At 42.0% G+C, this 18,041-nt stretch overlaps 1 protein-coding gene across 1 annotated transcript; it reads right to left on the reverse strand.

The window, feature by feature from the left end:
• Window positions 1-9,255: 9,255 nt before the first annotated feature.
• LOC125723826 (protein phosphatase 1 regulatory subunit 14B-like) lies at window positions 9,256-17,723 on the reverse strand. Its single transcript, XM_049000625.1, has 4 exons — window positions 16,320-17,723; window positions 10,495-10,575; window positions 9,703-9,735; window positions 9,256-9,567 (listed from the first exon to the last, which is right to left on the reverse strand). Exons 1-4 carry the CDS (start codon window positions 16,506-16,508, stop codon window positions 9,499-9,501), a joined length of 372 nt encoding a protein of 123 aa, XP_048856582.1. The 5' UTR covers window positions 16,509-17,723; the 3' UTR covers window positions 9,256-9,498.
• Between the last annotated feature and the right edge of the window lie 318 nt (window positions 17,724-18,041).

Consider the following 18,041-nt stretch of genomic DNA (forward strand, 5'->3'; position numbering starts at 1 on the left):
GGGGGGTCCGTAGCTTATCCCGGAAGCAATGGGCACGAGGTAGGGAACAACCCAGGATGGGGGGCCAGCCCATCGCAGGGCATTGTAGTTCATCCATCCATCCATCCATCCATCCATCCATCCATCCATCCATTTTCCAAACCGCTTATCCCATTGGGTCGCGGAGGGTCCGGAGCCTATCCCGGAAGCAATGGGCACGAGGTAGGGAACAACCCAGGATGGGGGGCCAGCCTATCGCAGGGCATTGTAGTTCATTCCACCTGAAAAGATAAGTTACAACAACTTTATTTAAATTTAAAAGCTAAATTTAATCTGCTGAAATCTTTCAGAGGGTTCAATAAAACATTCAAGTTCGAGCAACTTGAAAAAAAAAGGTTTTTATGCTTAAATCATTTGAGTAAGCAAATTTCTTTAATTGTTTTGAGTAAACTCAACTTAGGAGGGTTTACAATGTGAGTTGACTTTAGCTTAACTTATTTTAAATATTTTATTTCCTAAAATTGGGTATACTTTACTCAAAAAATAATTTTAAATATACCCAAAAAAGTGAGTAAGCAAACTCACCTCATTTTATTTGAGTAAATTCTATGGGCTACTTTTTGAGTGCAGATTTCATTTGATTAATTCAGATTTTATTTAATACATGCAACAAAGTACATGTTACACAGGAGCAGAAGGTAATTATTACATTTCCTTACATTTAACGTGTGATTGTTAAGGCTTATTAAGTAACTTTTAGTATTGCAGTTAAACTTACTTAGAAAATGCTTGCAAGAATTTTTTAAAGTAAATTCTACACAACATTTTTTTCAGTTACCCTTACAACAACAGTGAAATACCATGTCACTGACTTTTTTTCAGATTTTTCAGAGGTGGGGCTCAAAGACTAAGCCTTCGGCTTGTGATCAGAAGGTCACTGGTTCATACCCAGCTTTAACAGAATAGTCAGATTTGTATGGGCCCTTGAGCAAAACCCTTCCAACTGAAAAGGAAACAACATGAGGCTCATGCTACCAAAGACACATGCATCATGCCTGGTTTCACCTTGCACAAGTTATTAAATATGGCCCTATCCTTAATTGGCACTGGGAATATTAAGCTTTACTTTACTCTTAAAAATGATACATTTACCAAAAAGAAGTGAGTGCAAAAATGTTGCCTTATTTAATTTGAGTAATTGAGTAATTTGAGTTCAAATTTACCCCCAAAAGAGAGTGCAAACTGTTACCACATTTTTGTAACAACCCATCCTATCCATCTCCCAGTATGACCAGTAGGGGTCGATGCTGGTCCTCTGCAGTCCTCCTGTTTTCTTCTCAGCTGTGTCATGTTCATAATCCAAACCCCTAATGTGGTAAATGTCAACATTTGCATTGAATCTGTCCCTTGTTAGTCCCAAATATACCTGCTTCTCAGTCCTATATTCTCCAGTCCTATATTTAACATCAGTCCTACTCTTGCCTGTACCCATCACCAAGTCAGTCTTCCTGTTTTGATCCCTCACAGTCTTGTTTGTTTCCCTGCTCCTGTTTTGTTACTAAAGCCCGTTTGTCTCCTGACACTTGCCCTGGAATCCTTCATCCCTCACAACATGACAGAATGACTGGGTTCTCCAAGTCACTTAGACACTATTCCTCAGAGTCCCTTATGTAAGGGGTGGGGAACCTGCTCCATGGAGGGCCCATGTGGGTGCAGGTTTTTGGGATGTACCCACACTGGCCCTCCATGGAACAGGGTCCCCATCCCTACCTCTGTCTGCATGATTTCCCCTATACCCAACCACCTTCCTCACCCTGAGCCTCTTGCCTGCTCATCTCAGTTGTTCAAGGTCAATCCACTAATTGATCCAATAAGTGATGTTGATCTGGAGGAGCTAGATGATTCTAGTGAGCTAGCAGCCCCCCCCCATGTGGATTGTTCCACCAGTGCCAACCCTATACAGGTTATTACAGAGCTGGAAGAGGAAGCAAATCCCGAGCTGATGCTGCTCAGGACACCTGGTTCTCTAGAGTCTGCTGGGGTCCCACTGCACATTTATTCTTCAGAGTCCGTGCTAATTCTTCTAGAGCCACTCCGCCTGTGAGCTGTAAAATTCTTTTCCCTTTTGGAAGCCTTCCTGTAGTGGACACTCAATCCTACTGTATGGAAAGTGCCTGATGTCAGAGCACTCTTCATGTGGGCAGAGGAGATCTAAGTGGGCCTCACCCCAGGCTTGTATCCCCAGGTGGCAGAGAAAATCAAACACTAGCTGGGGGACATGCAGTGGCTACTCGAGCATGTAGCCACTCAGCCTGCCGCTTTTCCGCAGTGTGGGGCTGCTCAGCCCGCTGCTGCTTGGCAGCATGAAGTCATTTATCTCTCTGTAGCTCACTGCCATTCAACCTGCCACCTCTTCGTAGCTCATCTCTGCTCAGCCTGCCAGTTCTCCACAGCTCAGCCCTCAGGTTTTCTGCAGCTCATCACAACTCCCAGCCCTGGCCAAAGGGGGAAGAATCAGAGGAAGTGGGCTGTGCCCATAGCTACCATTCCACCTGAACTGGTGCAGCCAGAGCCCTGGCTAGGGGAAGCCATGCTGTCCCTCCAGAGCCTGACCCAGGAAAGGCTGAGACTCCGCATCCAGAATCTGACCCCAGTGAGACTGCTGCTGTGCCTCCAGAGCCTGCCTTTGTCTCTGCTGCATCTCCAGAGTACATCTTCATCTTCGCTGAACCTCCAAAGTCTGTCTTTGCCTCTGCTGTACCTTCAGAACCTGGCCACACATTGGTCTGCTCCACCCAATCTTCCAGAATCTGGAGGGGCTTCACTCACTTCTCCCAAGCCTCTGTAGCCTGGCCTCGCAGTCTGATTCCCCGCTTGCTGACTGGGAAGGGGCCTTTATGCCCAGGTTCTAGGCTCCCAGCCCCGAGAGGGCCTCTTCGCTCATGCTCCAGGCTCCCAGCCCCAAGAGCATCAATTTACCCAAGTCCCAGGTTCCCAGCCCAAGAAACCACATCTGCACCTGGTCCCGCAGCAGCCATGTTGCCCGAACCTGACCCAGTAGATGCCATTCTGTCTCTGTTTGACTCCAGTGAGACCACTCCCCCAGTTGGAAGACTGTTCTGGGTTGTTTAGCCTGCTCTGCTTTGTCTGCCTTCTGGGAGGTAACACCAGTGGTTACTCCAGGAGCCCCAGTTGGGCCCTGCTAACCTCCAGGGACCCCAGTTGCACCTGTGAAATATGCAACTCTACAGCTACCACCTGGCCAGATGGGATTGATTGGAAAGATGCCCTTTCAGAAGATCTAGAGTGGGACCCCCTGGGCTTTCCCCTGAGTTCCACTCTGTGGGTGTCTACCTTAGCCTAAGACTTAGCCTTATCCAATCCCTGGTCCTGGGGTGCCCACTGATATTGGCTGGGGTCCAAGAGAGGGGCTGGCTAAGTCTCCTTCTCCCAAAGGGTGTGAAGGTGTGGCACCTTCTGATTGGAAGCACGCCTTCATAACGCCCATTTTCAAAAAAGGGGATAGAAGTAATTTGTCTAACTATAGGCCAATCAGTCTAACTTGTATAACTGGTAAAGTTATGGAGGCTATAATCAAAGAGAAAATGGTAGATTACCTGGACTCCAATAACATTTTGCGGGATAGCCAGCATGGATTTAGGAGAGGTAGATCCTGTTTAACAAATCTGTTGGAGTTTTTTGAGGAAGCTACTCAGGAAGTTGATGATAAGAAGGCCTATGATGTCATCTACTTAGATTTCCAAAAGGCTTTTGATGTTGTCCCCCACAAGAGGCTCCTACTTAAACTCAAAGCGACTGGTATTTTAGGTACCGTAGCGACCTGGATTGATAACTGGTTAACAGATAGGAAATAGCGAGTAGTTATAAGAGGCAAAATGTCACAGTGGGCCTGCGTTCATAGTGGGGTACCGCAGGGTTCGATTTTAGGACCACTATTGTTCCTAATTTACATAAATGATATGGATACCAATATATACAGTAAACTGGTGAAATTTGCAGATGACACCAAGGTGGGTGGTGTAGCAGATACTGAATTAGCGGCTCAGCAGCTACAGCGGGATCTTGATTTAATTAGTGACTGGGCCGATACCTGGAAGATGAAATTTAACATCGATAAATGTAAGGTACTCCATCTAGGGAGCAGAAATATAAAGTACAGGTATTTCATGGGTGTCACTGAAATAAAGGTAGCTGATCATGAGAAAGACCTTGGTGTGTATGTTGATGCTTCCATGTCCCATTCTCGCCAGTGTGGGGAAGCAATAAAAAAGGCAAATAGGATGTTGGGGTATATCTCCAGGTGTGTGGAGTTTAAGTCAAGGGAGGTAATGCTAAGATTATACAATTCCTTGGTGAGACCTCACCTAGAATATTGTGTGCAGGTTTGGTCACCATATCTTAAAAAGGACATTGTGGCCTTAGAAAAGGTGCAGTGTAGGGCCACAAAAATGATTCCTGGTCTTAGAGGAATGTCATACGAGGAACGGTTACTTGAGCTAAATCTGTTCAGTCTCAAGCAAAGGAGACTGAGGGGGGACATGATCCAGGTATATAAGATTCTAACAGGTTTGGATGCTGTTCAAGCAAATAGTTACTTCAGCATTAGTTTAAATACACGAACTCGTGGCCATAGGTGGAAATTAGCGGGAGAACATTTCAAGCTGGATTTAAGGAAGCACTTCTTTACACAGCGCGTAGTCAGAGTATGGAATAGCCTTCCTGATAATGTAGTGCAAGCTGAATCCTTGGGTTCCTTTAAATCAGAGCTAGATAAGATTTTAACGACTCTGAGTTATTAGTTTAGTTCTCCCCAAGCGAGCTTGATGGGCCGAATGGCCTCCTCTCGTTTGTATAGTTCTTATGTTCTTATGTAAGAGGGCACACCACCTGTTGCAGCTGCCCAGATTCCAACACATGCAACGCTGACCCAGACATCAGTCATGCAGTGGCCCAGAGGAAGGGACCTGAGGGCCACCCCTGCTGTCTCCTTGCTGCCATCTGTTCCACTGGTCCTCCAAGGCCCTTCGGTCCTGCAGTACACACAGATCCTGCCTCGCCTGTGGCTGGGCTTGGAAGGGTTCACATCCCAGGGTTGCTGCCCAGCCCTCAGGGTCTGGGAGACCCCCCGGCAATTCTCCGCTTCCTCCAGTCGTGCTTTGATGCCTGCCCTGTTACCCTGTCCTGTCTTCTTCCTTGGTTTGTGTCCCCTTTGGCTCCCTCTTATATTGTAACAAATGTAAGACTGGTTTTAAAGTGTAATGTAACAATTTATGTGCATTGTAAGTGCAATTTAATGAATGCAAGTGCCTAAGCACGAGTTTCATCAAAATAACCACCCCTTGCCTTTTTCACGACAGCACAGATTTACGGAATCCTTTCCAGCAATTTTTGGAAATAACTTGTGTCCAAACTCTCCAAGTGCCTTTTCAAACATGCAAACAGTTCTGTCTCATTTGTTACATGCTCATTTTACACTTTTTAATCCAACTTGTCCTGCTTCCAGTCATGAATACTCCAGTGATTTTGTTGTTTAGCCTATATTAGTTTTTCTTTCTTGTTAACACCACAAAGTAAAGGTTTTCTAGCAGCAACTCGACCATGCAGTCCAGCTGCTGTCAGTTTTTTCTTGAGAGATTTAGGTTTCCCTCTGTTCATATTAATCGCATTAAACGTGTAGTCATTTATTTGGGTTTGGTCCCAATCTCTTGTCTTTCTCAACTATACCTGTCCCATAAAGCGAAATTGCCGAATTTGCCCTGTTTCAGGATCCTGTGGCCTTCGCCCCTCTCCTTCCCCATGCTAATAAAAACAAATCAATATTGTGTGAGCGATGGAGTTTCTTTAGTTTGCAATGCCAAGGACTAAGTAAGTGAAATACAACAAAGTCTGTAACTTTCATTTTATTTCATTAATTGTTCAACTTCTTTCAAAGAAAAATGTAAAACTACAAGTTACAGTATTCGGTAACACTTCACTTGTAGGTTCACAAATACTTAGTAGTATCTCAGTTACTGCAGTGAACTACAAATCCATCCATCCATTTTCCAAACCGCTTATCCTACTGGGTGAACGACAAATCATGAACAAATATAATAACTGCTTAGGATAAAAGATGCACCATGATTCATTAACATTGAATAAACATGAGGTCTCCATCATTGCTCTGTATGTGTAGAGTTTGCAGGATCTCCCTGTGTCATCATGGGGTTTCCTCCAGGTACTCCAGGCCCCCCCCCCCCCACTCGAAAAACATGCTGAGATTAATTGGAGTAACCAAATTGCCTGTAGGTGTGCTGTTTCCTACGATGGAATGGCGCTCTGTCTTTGTTTCTTGCCTTGTGCCCATGGTCCCGCAACCCTGCATTGGACAATCGGTTTCAGAACATGGATGGCTCCATATATACATACACATACAGTACTGTGTAAAAGTTTTAGAAATTCAAAGAAAATTTTCAGAGCTATTCATCTTGGTTGTACGGACGCTCCTCTACTTACGAGTGAGTTACGTTCCAAACAGCCATTCATAACTTGAAATGTTCCTAAGTCGTTATTCAGAATCATTTTAAGGGTATATGCAAGTACAAAGAACTAGGATGCTGGGAGTACGTGCGCTATGCTGCTGTGCGGTGGGAGTAGCGGTCAGAAGTCATACTAGGTGCAGCTGGTGCACAGAAAAAAAATTGAAGCTGCAGACAGGAAACAGGAGCCCAAGGAACACAATTTGCACTTACTCTTTGTTCATCCATCCATCCATCCATTTTCAAAACCGCTTATCCTACTGGGTCGCGGGGAGCCTATCCCGGAAGCAATGGGCACGAGGCAGGGAACAACCCAGGATGGGGGGCCAGCCCATCGCAGGGCACACTCACACACCATTCACTCACGCATGCACACCTACGGGCAATTTAACAACTCCAATTAGCCTCAGCATGTTTTTTGGACTGTGGGGGGGAATCCGGAGAACCCAGAGGAAACCCCACGATGACATGGGGAGAACATGCAAACTCCACACACACGTGACCCAGGCGGAGACTCGAACCCGGGTCGTGAGGCAACAGTGCTAACCACTGCACCACCATGCCGCCCCCTTCTTTGTTTATATGTATGAAAGTCCATAAGTTGAAAGTTCGGAAGTAGAGGTGCATCTATAATTCTATATTTTCTCAGAAAAAACACAATTTAACATATGCAAATGAATAGTAACACAAAAAATAAGAATTTAATCTGTTTTAAGAATTTCATCATCTAAAAAGTTACTAATTTCTTGGATGGCTAGATAAACTGTGCTTTGGTTCCCAAAACTCTCCTTAGGACGTCACACTAGTCATTGTATGTATTCATTAAATTTCTCCATCGGCTTTTAATTAATTAACTTGTTAAATAACTCAGTGGGGTATTGAATAACCAAATAAGGTTGGGTAGTGGTTCATTAAAAAAATACATGGTGTATTGGACGGTTGCTACAAATACTATGGTGATTTTAGGAGATACTTTGAAATGGCTAACATATATAGAATTAGGCACTGACAAAAAAAGTAGTAAAATAAAATTATAATTTGTTGGGGGGAGGAGGAGAGCATTGTGGGTTGGAACTCAGAATGTTGCTGGTTCAGATCCCATGGTCAGAAGAGACTCGAGCTGACCCTACTGTTTCCTCTATGCCAGTTTCATGAGGTGGCCTGAGATGCTTTTCCAGCTGTCCTGAAGGAGGTCCCACATATGCTGAGCACTCAGTGGCTGCTTTTCCTTCACTCTCTGGTCAGACACCTTCAAAACCCTACACTCTAACCCTAACCCTACAGTCTCAGTGTCACGCCCAAGCCCGTACGATCCTCGTGTGTGCCACGCCCCCTGATTATCCATGTGTGCTTCCCTGATCGTACCCAGCTGTGTCTAGTTATTTTGCTCCGTCTTGTATATTTCAGTCCGCGTCTTGCCCTGGTTCCTTGTCTGTCATTGATGTTAGTTGTCGTCTGATGTTTTCTGCCCCGAGTCCTTTGATTAAACCCCTAGTTTTGCCCTGTATTCTGCCTGCCTGACCTTGCCTGCCTGCCTGTCTGTGTGCCTTACCCGCTGTCAGCGAACACAACACTCAGAAGCACTCTGCTGGCACAGCTGATGAAAGATGGAAAAAGTTCAAAGCATCCTTTTTCTTCAGAATATATATTTATATAATTATTCCTCCCCCCCAAAAAATCCCCCTGGCCCACCCAATTATAGGCAGCTGGAATCAGGCCTGGAAAACAGACAAGTACATATTTAATCACCACCATGGCCCATCTGTCGTATGTAGACAAGTTTCAGATTATTGTAGGAGTAATACCTGAATTTTAATTGGTTGAATTGAGCTTTTAAGTTATACCCTGTCGCGCTTCTGGATAACCTGACATTCTCTGGCTCATCATTACGCAGTACAAGGCAGTACCTTTCAAACAAAAATGTTTGTAAAATTCATTTTGGATCCACACCACTTTTTTTCTATTAACAATGAACAATAACTGTAAATTCAAAGTAGGATTAAGAACAGTCAGGATTTATCAGAGAGAGTACCATGATTACCTCAAGAAACAAACAATTGCAATTGTAATGGAATTCAACAGTGCTAAAAATGTACTCCTAATGAAACCAATTAAAAAAACAATAATTAAATAAAACTCCTATGAAGAAAAAAAGAGAGATGTCAATTTGTGCTCACAGACCCACTGCCGTTGTTTGTACTATAATCAGAGACTGTGATTTGGCAGAGCAGCAGTACCAGGCAGTACTGAAGCTAAGCTCTAGCTGTGACCCCTCCTCCCCACGCCCAGTCACTAAGGGACCTGGAACGGCAGCTGTGAATGCCACTGTACTATATTTCATAGGGACAATAAGGCCACTGAGTCTAAAGGTTCCTCCAGCATTTCCTTTTTTGTTGCTTTCTGCAACATAAACCTTCATTCAACATTCTACACGGCTTTAATCATCAATATAAGAGTGGAAATAAAATCTGACAAAAACAAGTGTGTTTTAATTTTAACTACTACTGGACCACTTCGTTTACCTAGAAAGCGGGCTTTTTAAAAATGTTTGCACCACAGAGCCAAAGAAAGAATGTAAAGCTAATTTTGGCAATGATGTAACCTACCCATAATAGTTTTTTTAACACATTATGGAATACTTTGGAAAAATTACTTTTCCTTGCTGGATTATAGGACATACTGGAATATCATGCATGAAGCAAGAAAGACTTCTCACATTTGTTTATTGACAAAAAAAAACAAAAAATGTATAACAGAAAGATTCATCATGGCCGATCAACATTAACAGAATGACTGTCTGATAGTTCACTTTGAGACCCACACTGACTCATGACGGTTTTAGAGCAATCTGTGGTCTTGACAGAAACAGGATAAGCAAAGACCATGCAGACAGTCCAAATCAGCATCTTCTGTCCAGATAAGGGTCTAGTGGAGGTCAAGGCATTTACGGTGGCCCTAAAATCGGCCCCCTCTAATCCGCTCACTTTTTCAAGGTTACTGACATCTTGCGCAGTCCCTTCATTCGATACAGCAGTCCATTGATGAACTCCTAGCAGGAACAAAAGACTCCTTTTTGAAAGAGCTCAAACAATATAGAACAGAGCAGAGAAATAACCTCCATTATCACAGCTCCCATAAAAAAACATAAAGTCATAAATACTGTTGCAATGTTGTATACCCTTACCTCTTTTGGCTTTGCACATTCTTGAAGAAGTTCCTGGGAAGATATTGCAAACAAATTTATGCAGAAGTGAATAAAAACTTAAGTGCATGAATGAAATGGGATGGATTCTGATTGGCTGGTGATCTCTGTGAAAAAGGAATGGGATGGATCGTGATTGGGTGGTAATCTCTGTAAAAATGGTATTGGAATTATACCGATTGGCTGGTGATCTCTGTTAAAATGGAACTGGAAGGATATTGATTAGCTAGTGATCTCCGTGAAAGTGGAGTGGTATGGATACTGATGACTGATGAGGGATTGCATGATAGTGATTGGATGGTGATCCCTGTGAAAATCAAATTGGAAGGATACTGATTGGCTGGTGGGGGCGGCATGGTGGCGCAGTGGTTAGCACTGTTGCCTCACACCTCTGGGACCCGGGTTCGAGTCTCCGCCTGGGTCACATGTGTGTGGAGTTTGCATGTTTTCCCCATGTCGTCTGTGGGGTTTCCTCCGGGTACTCTGGTTTCCCCCCACAGTCCAAAGACATGCTGAGGCTAACTGAACTTGCTAAATTGCCCATAGGTGTGCATGTGTGAGTGCACGGTGTGTGAGTGTGCCCTGCGATGGGCTGGCCCCCCATCCTGGCTTGTTCCCTGCCTCATGCCCATTGCTTCCGGGATAGGCTCCGGACCCCCCACGACCCAGTAGGATAAGCGGTTTGGAAAATGGATGGATGGATGATTGGCTGATAATTTCTATGAATATGGAATGAGAAGGATACAGATTGATGCAGGGCCTGATGACTCTTACTTGCAGTCTTGATCGTTGCTCAGTATCTGGCAGCTCAAGCAGCTCATCTATGTCAATCTCTAACTGTGGTATGTCATCATCCTAGAGACACAAGCAGAAAACACCCTTTAATGAGGAAATGGTTATACAGGGGAACATTTTTATTATTGGACAGACACATCAGAGAGAACAGCAATTATACTATAGCTGCATTCAAATACACGTCAATCAAGCACATTCTTTATGGATGTGAAGTTAATGGGCTGTGTGGCCATTTTTCTATCTGTAAAATGAAAAATTTTGTAGATTAAAAGGGTACTGAAACAATTTAGCATAACATTAGAAAGACAAAGCTCTGTTTTGTCCTGATTAGTAGAACAGTTGGTACTCATAATTAGTCATTTTAATTAGTCAATTTACTTAGTAATTTTTTATGAATTTTATGTAGTTTTTGAGGTTTCTGCACTTACTGTTCATTTAGTGTGATACTACAAAATATAACTTAGAACATTCATACTTTACACATGGAAATGGAACAATATCCTTTCAAGGACAAACCATTGGCAATCCTGCTGATATCTGAACTTAGAACACTTATGGTGTAATATTGCAGAAGGACATGCTGTTAACTATTAGGCTCTTATGAAAAGTAGTTGCAGAAGTAAATGTATGGGTCTTGTTTTAACACAGATGAGAGTTAAGCCAGAGACTTTTGGAATGAGAAAAAGAATATCCTGAGAGAGAGAGAGAGAGAGAGAGAGAGAGAGAGAGAGAGAGAGAGAGAGAGCGAGAGAGAGAGAAAGAGATAGATAGATAGATAGATAGATAGATAGGACTTATTAAAGTAAAAACTGCCAACTAATACTCAATTAGTATTACTAATATTTCTAGACTCCTGTCTTAACTCTTTCTATATACTGTCTGTTTTAGTCCAGACTGTTTTTTATGAATTGTACCCAAGACAGAAAGATTCAGTTGCATCTCTCTGATGGCAATTCAAGTAACCATGGCAACGCATGTCCCAATATTTCTCTGTATATTTGCCCAAATACCATCTAATGTAATACTGCTGATTTTTCATCTGAATTTACAGCATGGATACTTACGCTAGGTTCATTTTTGTAATGAGGGTTTTCTTTTTTTTCTCAAAAAGTATACATCAAAAAAGATATCTAGTCATTGACTATTATATATAAGAAAATATTCCATTTCTTTACCTGGAATTATCTCAAATGTGTAGAATTACCAAATAAGGGTGCAAACAAAACAAGTTAATCTTCACAAGTAAATTTGGACTGCGAATTATTGCTATATATATATATATATATATATATATATATATATATATATATATATATATATATATATACCAGTTCTGTATTATTATACTAAATATTTCCAAAATAAAGCCATTGTGAAATGTATTAAGTTGCGTAATGAAAGACCCATGCCAGTAGGGGCAGTGTTGGGCTCTGTGGGTCAGGAATCTTTACCGGTGTCTGGAGGGTCACTGGTTTGAATCCCATAGTCGGCAGGGTGATCATATCACTGTTGGGCCCATAAGCCTAAATAATGCTTCAGGGGAGCCCACTTTGCCCTCACCTGTATGCGTGTCTCACAGGAGAGCATGATAGGAGATGTGAAATTCTTGTGTACTTGTACACATGGGAGCTTGATTGAACTTTATGGCCTGACAGGACATGTTTGAGTCCAAAGCCCTATTCTGTTTCATAACAGTTTTAAATGTCATAATTCATAAACATGTAGTGTTTAATTTACATTCAGTTTACTTTTTAAACAAATTGTACCAATATTTACGCAATTGCTCCTATACTGAATGTTTCACAAATGTGTTAATATATGAGTAAATTATACTAAATGTATAACCTCTCAATTTAAAAAATGAAAAACAATCACTTCAAAAAGCCGTTATACTGAGAAAAGAAAGTGAGGAATTGGATTGTACCTATTGGATTATATGTTAATCCTGAATAATACTGTGAGTTCGCAGAGGCTTTGAAATAGCTGTCCTGGCAGTATGAGAGGGACAAAATAAGAGAATGTACCAATAAATTAAGTATCATTAGTCATTCCCATAAGTGTTTTTGCATAAATTCATATTAATTTTATTGGCCTGGCAACATTCAGCATTCTGTGCTGAAGAACAGCTCCAACTTCACTGTCACACCCTTTGTTTGTGGGTCACCCTGTTTCTGGGTAATGAATATACTGCCATATGAATGCCACCGACGTGGTTCAAGAACATGCTAAGACCTGGAGGGAGTTCAGCTGTATCAGATCATCCATCTTCCATACCTGCTTGTCCTGTGCAGGGTTGTGGGTGGTCCAGAGTCAATCCCAGAAGCTACAGACACAAGGCAGGGAAAAGCCCAGAAGAGGCCAGCTCATGGCAAGGAGCTCACACCAGTCACACCTATGGGCAATTTGGTAACTCCAATTAACCTCAGCAACTATTTAGACTGTGGGGGGAATCCAGAGGAAACCCCACGATGACACAGAGAGAACATGCTCCACACATGTCTCTTGGTGGAGACTCAAACCCCAGACCCAGAAGCAAGAGGCAACGAAACCACTGTAGCAGCATGCCACCCCCTCAACTAGACCACTGTGAGCAACATATGGTGATATGTCTTTAAATTTCAAATACGCAAATGTAGGGAGCCCTTCAGATGTCGCGGTAGAAAAAATCATTTTTAGTAATCCGTGTGCTCGAGTTAATAATTCATGCTCTCTACAGCCGTGGTCCAAAGTTTTGGGAATGACACAAATATTAATCTTCACAAAGTCTGCTGGCCCTGTTTTTATGACGGCAATTTTGCATATCCATAATGCTATTAAGAGTGATAAGATGAATTTCAATTAATTGCAAAGTCACTCTTTGCCATGAAACTGAACTTAATCCCAAAAAACTCATTTTCACCGCATTTCAGCCCTGCCATAAAAGGACCTGCTCATTTCATCATTTCAGTGATTCTCATGTTAACACAGGTGAGAGTGTTGACGAGGACAAGGCTGGAGATCATTCTGTCATGCCAGTTGATTTATAATAGCAGACTGGATGCTTTAGAAGGAGGGTGATGCTTGAAATCATTGTTCTTCCTCTGTTAACCATGGTTACCTGCAAGGAAACACTTGCAGTCATCACTGCTTTGCACAAAAAGGGCTTCACAGGCAAGGATATTGCAGCTAGTAATTGGGATATTGCACCTAAATCAACCATTTATCGTATCATCAAGAACTTCAAAAAGAGAAGTTCAATTGTTGCGAAGAAGGCTTCAGGGTACCTAAGAATGTCCAGCAAGCGCTAGAACCATCTCCTAAAGTCGATTCAGCTGTGGGATCGGGGCACCACCAGTGTAGAGCTTGCTCAGGAATGGCAGCAGGCAGGTGTGAGTGCATCTGTATGCAGTGTGAGGCAAAGACTTTTGGAGGATGGCCTGGTGTCAAGAAGGGCAGCAAAAAAGTCAGTTCTCTCCAAGTCATGGACAGACTGATATTCTGCAAAAGGTACAGGGACTGGACTACTGAGGACTGGGGTAAAGTCATTTTGTTTGATGAATCCCTTTTCTGATTCTTTGAGGCATCCGGAAAAATGTTTGCCAAGAGAAGAAAAAGTGAGTGCTACCATCAGTCCTGTATCATGTCAGCAATAAAGCACCCTGAGACCATTCATGTGTGGGGTTGCTTCTCGGCCAATGGAGTGGGCTCACTCACAATTTTGCCTAAGAATACAGCCATGAAAAAAGAATGGTACCAAAACAACTTCAGAGAGCAACTTCTCCCAACCACCCAAGAACAGTTTGGTGACGAACAATACCTTTTCCAGCAGGATGGAGCTCCGTGCAATAAGGCAAAGTGGGAACAAAACATCAACATTTTGGGTCCGTGGCCAGGAAACCCCCAAAATCTTAATCCTATTGAGAACTTGTCAATCCTCAAGAGGCGGGTACACAAACAAAAACCCACAAATTCCGACAAATTCCAAGTTTTGATTATGCAAGAATGGGCTACCATCAGTCAGGAATTGAAGTTCACTGACAGAATGCCAGAGTGAATTGTAGAGGTCTTGAAAAAGATATTGATTCATTGCATAAACTTAATGTAATTGTCAATAACAGTCATTGACATATGAAATTCTTGTAATTATACTTCAGTATACCATAGAAACATCTGACAGAAAGATCTACAAACACTGAAGCAGCAAACGACGAAAACCAATACTTCATTCTCAAAACTTTTCGGCTGTAGTTAGTAATGCATACACTCGAGTTAGTAGGGCACGGATTACTAACTCGAGAGCACGTACTTACGGAGCCCTATGGAGCCCCTAAGATGTCATGATAGAAAAACATATTATGCTGTCGAGCTACTCATACAGGTGGAGCGGTAGTGCAGTGGCTAGTGCTACTGCCTCATGGCAAGAAGGTCCTGGGTCTCGTCCTGTCCCGGGTCCTTTCTGTGTGGAGTTCACATACCCTCCCCGTGTTCATGTGGATTTTTGCCAATTTCCTCCCACTGTCAGGGTCAGCTCTTGTCAGTCTTTGAGTTTTTCCTTGCTTCCAGTCAGCCGCATGGCTCAGCTCGTTGAGCATGTGGTTATCTGTAAACCCTTCTGTCTTATGTTCGAATCTCACTTCTTCTGTTTTTATGTTTTGTTCCTAAGGTTTCTTTTGTATTAGTATTAGTCTTGTGGTTTGTGTTCGGTTTTGGTTTCTTGCTTTGAGCCTTAGTTGTGTTTTATCAGTTTTTGTTATTCCCAGCGTTAGATTCTGTTTTTCCTATTTCTTTGTTAGGTCTTAGTTTTTCTGTTTAGTTACCTGAAGTTAATTTGTTTCACTTGTGACCTGTTTTACCAAACCTTGTTGATTGATCTCACCTGCCCTTTGTTAGTCTGTTCAGTTCCCTAGTTGTTTGTAGTTTTTGTTGGATGTCAATGAATGTTGGTTGTAGTTTTGCTGTTTGCTATATGGCAGGTACTGTAGGCCTTCCTTCCTTCATTAAATCGGCCCTGTGTTGGTGACTGCCCTGGGATAGTTCCCGCCTATGCTCTTTGTTCCCGGGATAGGCTCTGGTCCCGTCGCCCCCACAACCCCAGCTGGGATTAAGTGGTTTCAGAAAATGGATGGATGGAGTGACTCATATGTGCTCTCCAGTTAGTAATTTGTACTCTTGAGTTACAGTAATCACCACTCAACATGAATTACTAACCCGAGAGCACGTGATTAGTAACTTGAGTACAAGATAACAATTTTTTTCTACTGTGACACCACCTATGAGCAAATAAACAGTGAAAATATCTTTGTCGGTAATATTTAAAATTCAGGCCTTGTATTCCATTATTAAATGATAAGAGTGCACTCTTATTGATCCCATGAGAAATTATTTTGCATACAGCAGCAAACTGCATAAACTGCTGAGATACAAACATACTGTCCAAAAACAAACAGCCAAGAGTTTACACTGAGAATCAACAATATTGTGCATGAAATAAATATAACTTGATGGTCCATGTACAATTTATATTGTAATAGTTGTTCTGTGGTGTATTTGAAGAACTTCAATTATCAGCACTGGTCTTCAGATAAAACATATTTAAAAATATCTACATATCATTTAAATATCTAAATGAATCTGCAAGTAAAATAACTACAATATTTATGTTATGGAAATATTTCTAAAATAATTGGATGTGTTTCTATTACTTCACCGTATCTTTAAGCAGTATCCTTCACAGACTTCCTTAAATATGTTTAATTGTATAATTGTAAAATACATTGCAATCATTCCTGTGCTTGTCCTGAGCACAGGCCTGGCTGTGTGCTTACCTCACAGTCATAGAGCAGGTGGAGCTGGCCCTCTATCCACTCCTCAATGTCGAGCCTTTTTTGCAGGTCCTTGCGGTTGTACTTGACTGTCAGCTTGACGAGTGTGCACCGGGGGCACTCCTCATCCTCCTTCTCCTTTTCCTGGGTGTGGAACATCACTCTGGGCTGAGAGCTCGCCTCCGATGCCATGCTTGTTGAGTCCCTTGGGAAACAGCAGAGGAAACTGAGAATCCTCCCTCGCTCTCCTCCGAGTTCCTCTCAAACTGTTGTTTTTCTCCTTTCCCTCCTCTCTCCATCCCCCGCTCACTTGCTCCTTGTTCTTTATGAAGGATGCTAATAAAAGGATCTTGTGTGTGTTACGAATAGAGAACAAAGAGCTATCAGATAGTCGGGGTAGAAGAGAAAGGATCAGGATGATGACATTTTAACCTATGAAAAAATTATATAAATGGAGTAATGAATTAAGATTATTAAATGTCATTAAATGTCAGAGAGTAACTAAGAAATGTGTTGTCACTGAAAGCAGTGAATTTAACTGATGCTTTATCTGCACGTACTTTTTGAAATAGCTGCACGACCAACCTGAGCTTGATATGGAGTCAAAAGATAGTAAAAGTAGAAAAGTATCCCTCTCTATCCACTGTGTGAAGTTTGCACATCTACACATTTATTTACTTTCACATTTACTATTGCATTCACATCTATTTACTAATCCGATCAAAATTAAGGAAAAAGAGACATTTTTGTAATATGCAAAGTCAAAGCTTATCTGAATTCAAAGTTATTCTAACATGAATAGAAGACACGTATTTTAATCATATTTCATCAGTGAAAGCTATGCCATGTCACAGAATAAATGGTTTAAACAAGAAATTTGAAGTAGGTATGCGATCAAAATTAGAGAACGGTTGATTTTTATTTTATTTTTTTTAAAAAAGCTTACAAATGAATTCTGTCAACTTTTTTTTTAATGGTTACAACTTTCAGAAATTTATAGTTAGAGACCCTTGCTTTCAATAACTGGCACATCAGCAGCAGGCAGGTACATAAATCCCCATCTGAACCAACTAAATTAAACTTGATTTCATCACTGAAATGAACTTTGGACCAGTTCTCCTCTGTCCAAACAGCATACTCCTCGGCAAGGGGCTAGGGTAGTCTTTTCATTCTTCTTGCTGATGAGCGGCTCGGTCACTGTGAAGTGGGCTTTTAGTCCATATTGTTCCAGACAGCAAGACCCTGTCAAGACAAATTCTTGCCCTGTCCAGAACTGATTTGGCGAGCAATTCCAGTTACAGTGTTGGACTGGTCCCCCACTGAAAGTTTCCCTATCATCCTGTTCCTTTGCACACTCGTCTTATGTGGGTGACCAGGCAGTTTATGAGACTTGAATGGTTCAGTTTCTTTGTGCAGCTTCAGTATTCAAGAAATGAAGCTCATGGAATGACTATAACTCTCTCTGAATAGCTAAGAGGGTCATCTTTTCAGCCTTCATCTGAACAACCTGACATCACAAAATGTGTCACCTTAGAGAGGCTCACCACCTTGCAAAATCCCTACCAATGTTGCCAAGTAGATTGGGTTGTCAGATATAAGATTTGATCCAAAAACCAAGCAAAAAAAAGCAAGCAAATCGTTCTCTAATTTTGATCGCATTTCTTTTTCTGTTTAAACTGTTTGTTTACTTTTGTGATGTGGCTTAGTTTTCACCAATGAAATACC

The sequence above is a fragment of the Brienomyrus brachyistius genome, unplaced genomic scaffold (assembly GCF_023856365.1).
Source record: "Brienomyrus brachyistius isolate T26 unplaced genomic scaffold, BBRACH_0.4 scaffold51, whole genome shotgun sequence".
Classification (NCBI taxonomy): domain Eukaryota; kingdom Metazoa; phylum Chordata; class Actinopteri; order Osteoglossiformes; family Mormyridae; genus Brienomyrus; species Brienomyrus brachyistius.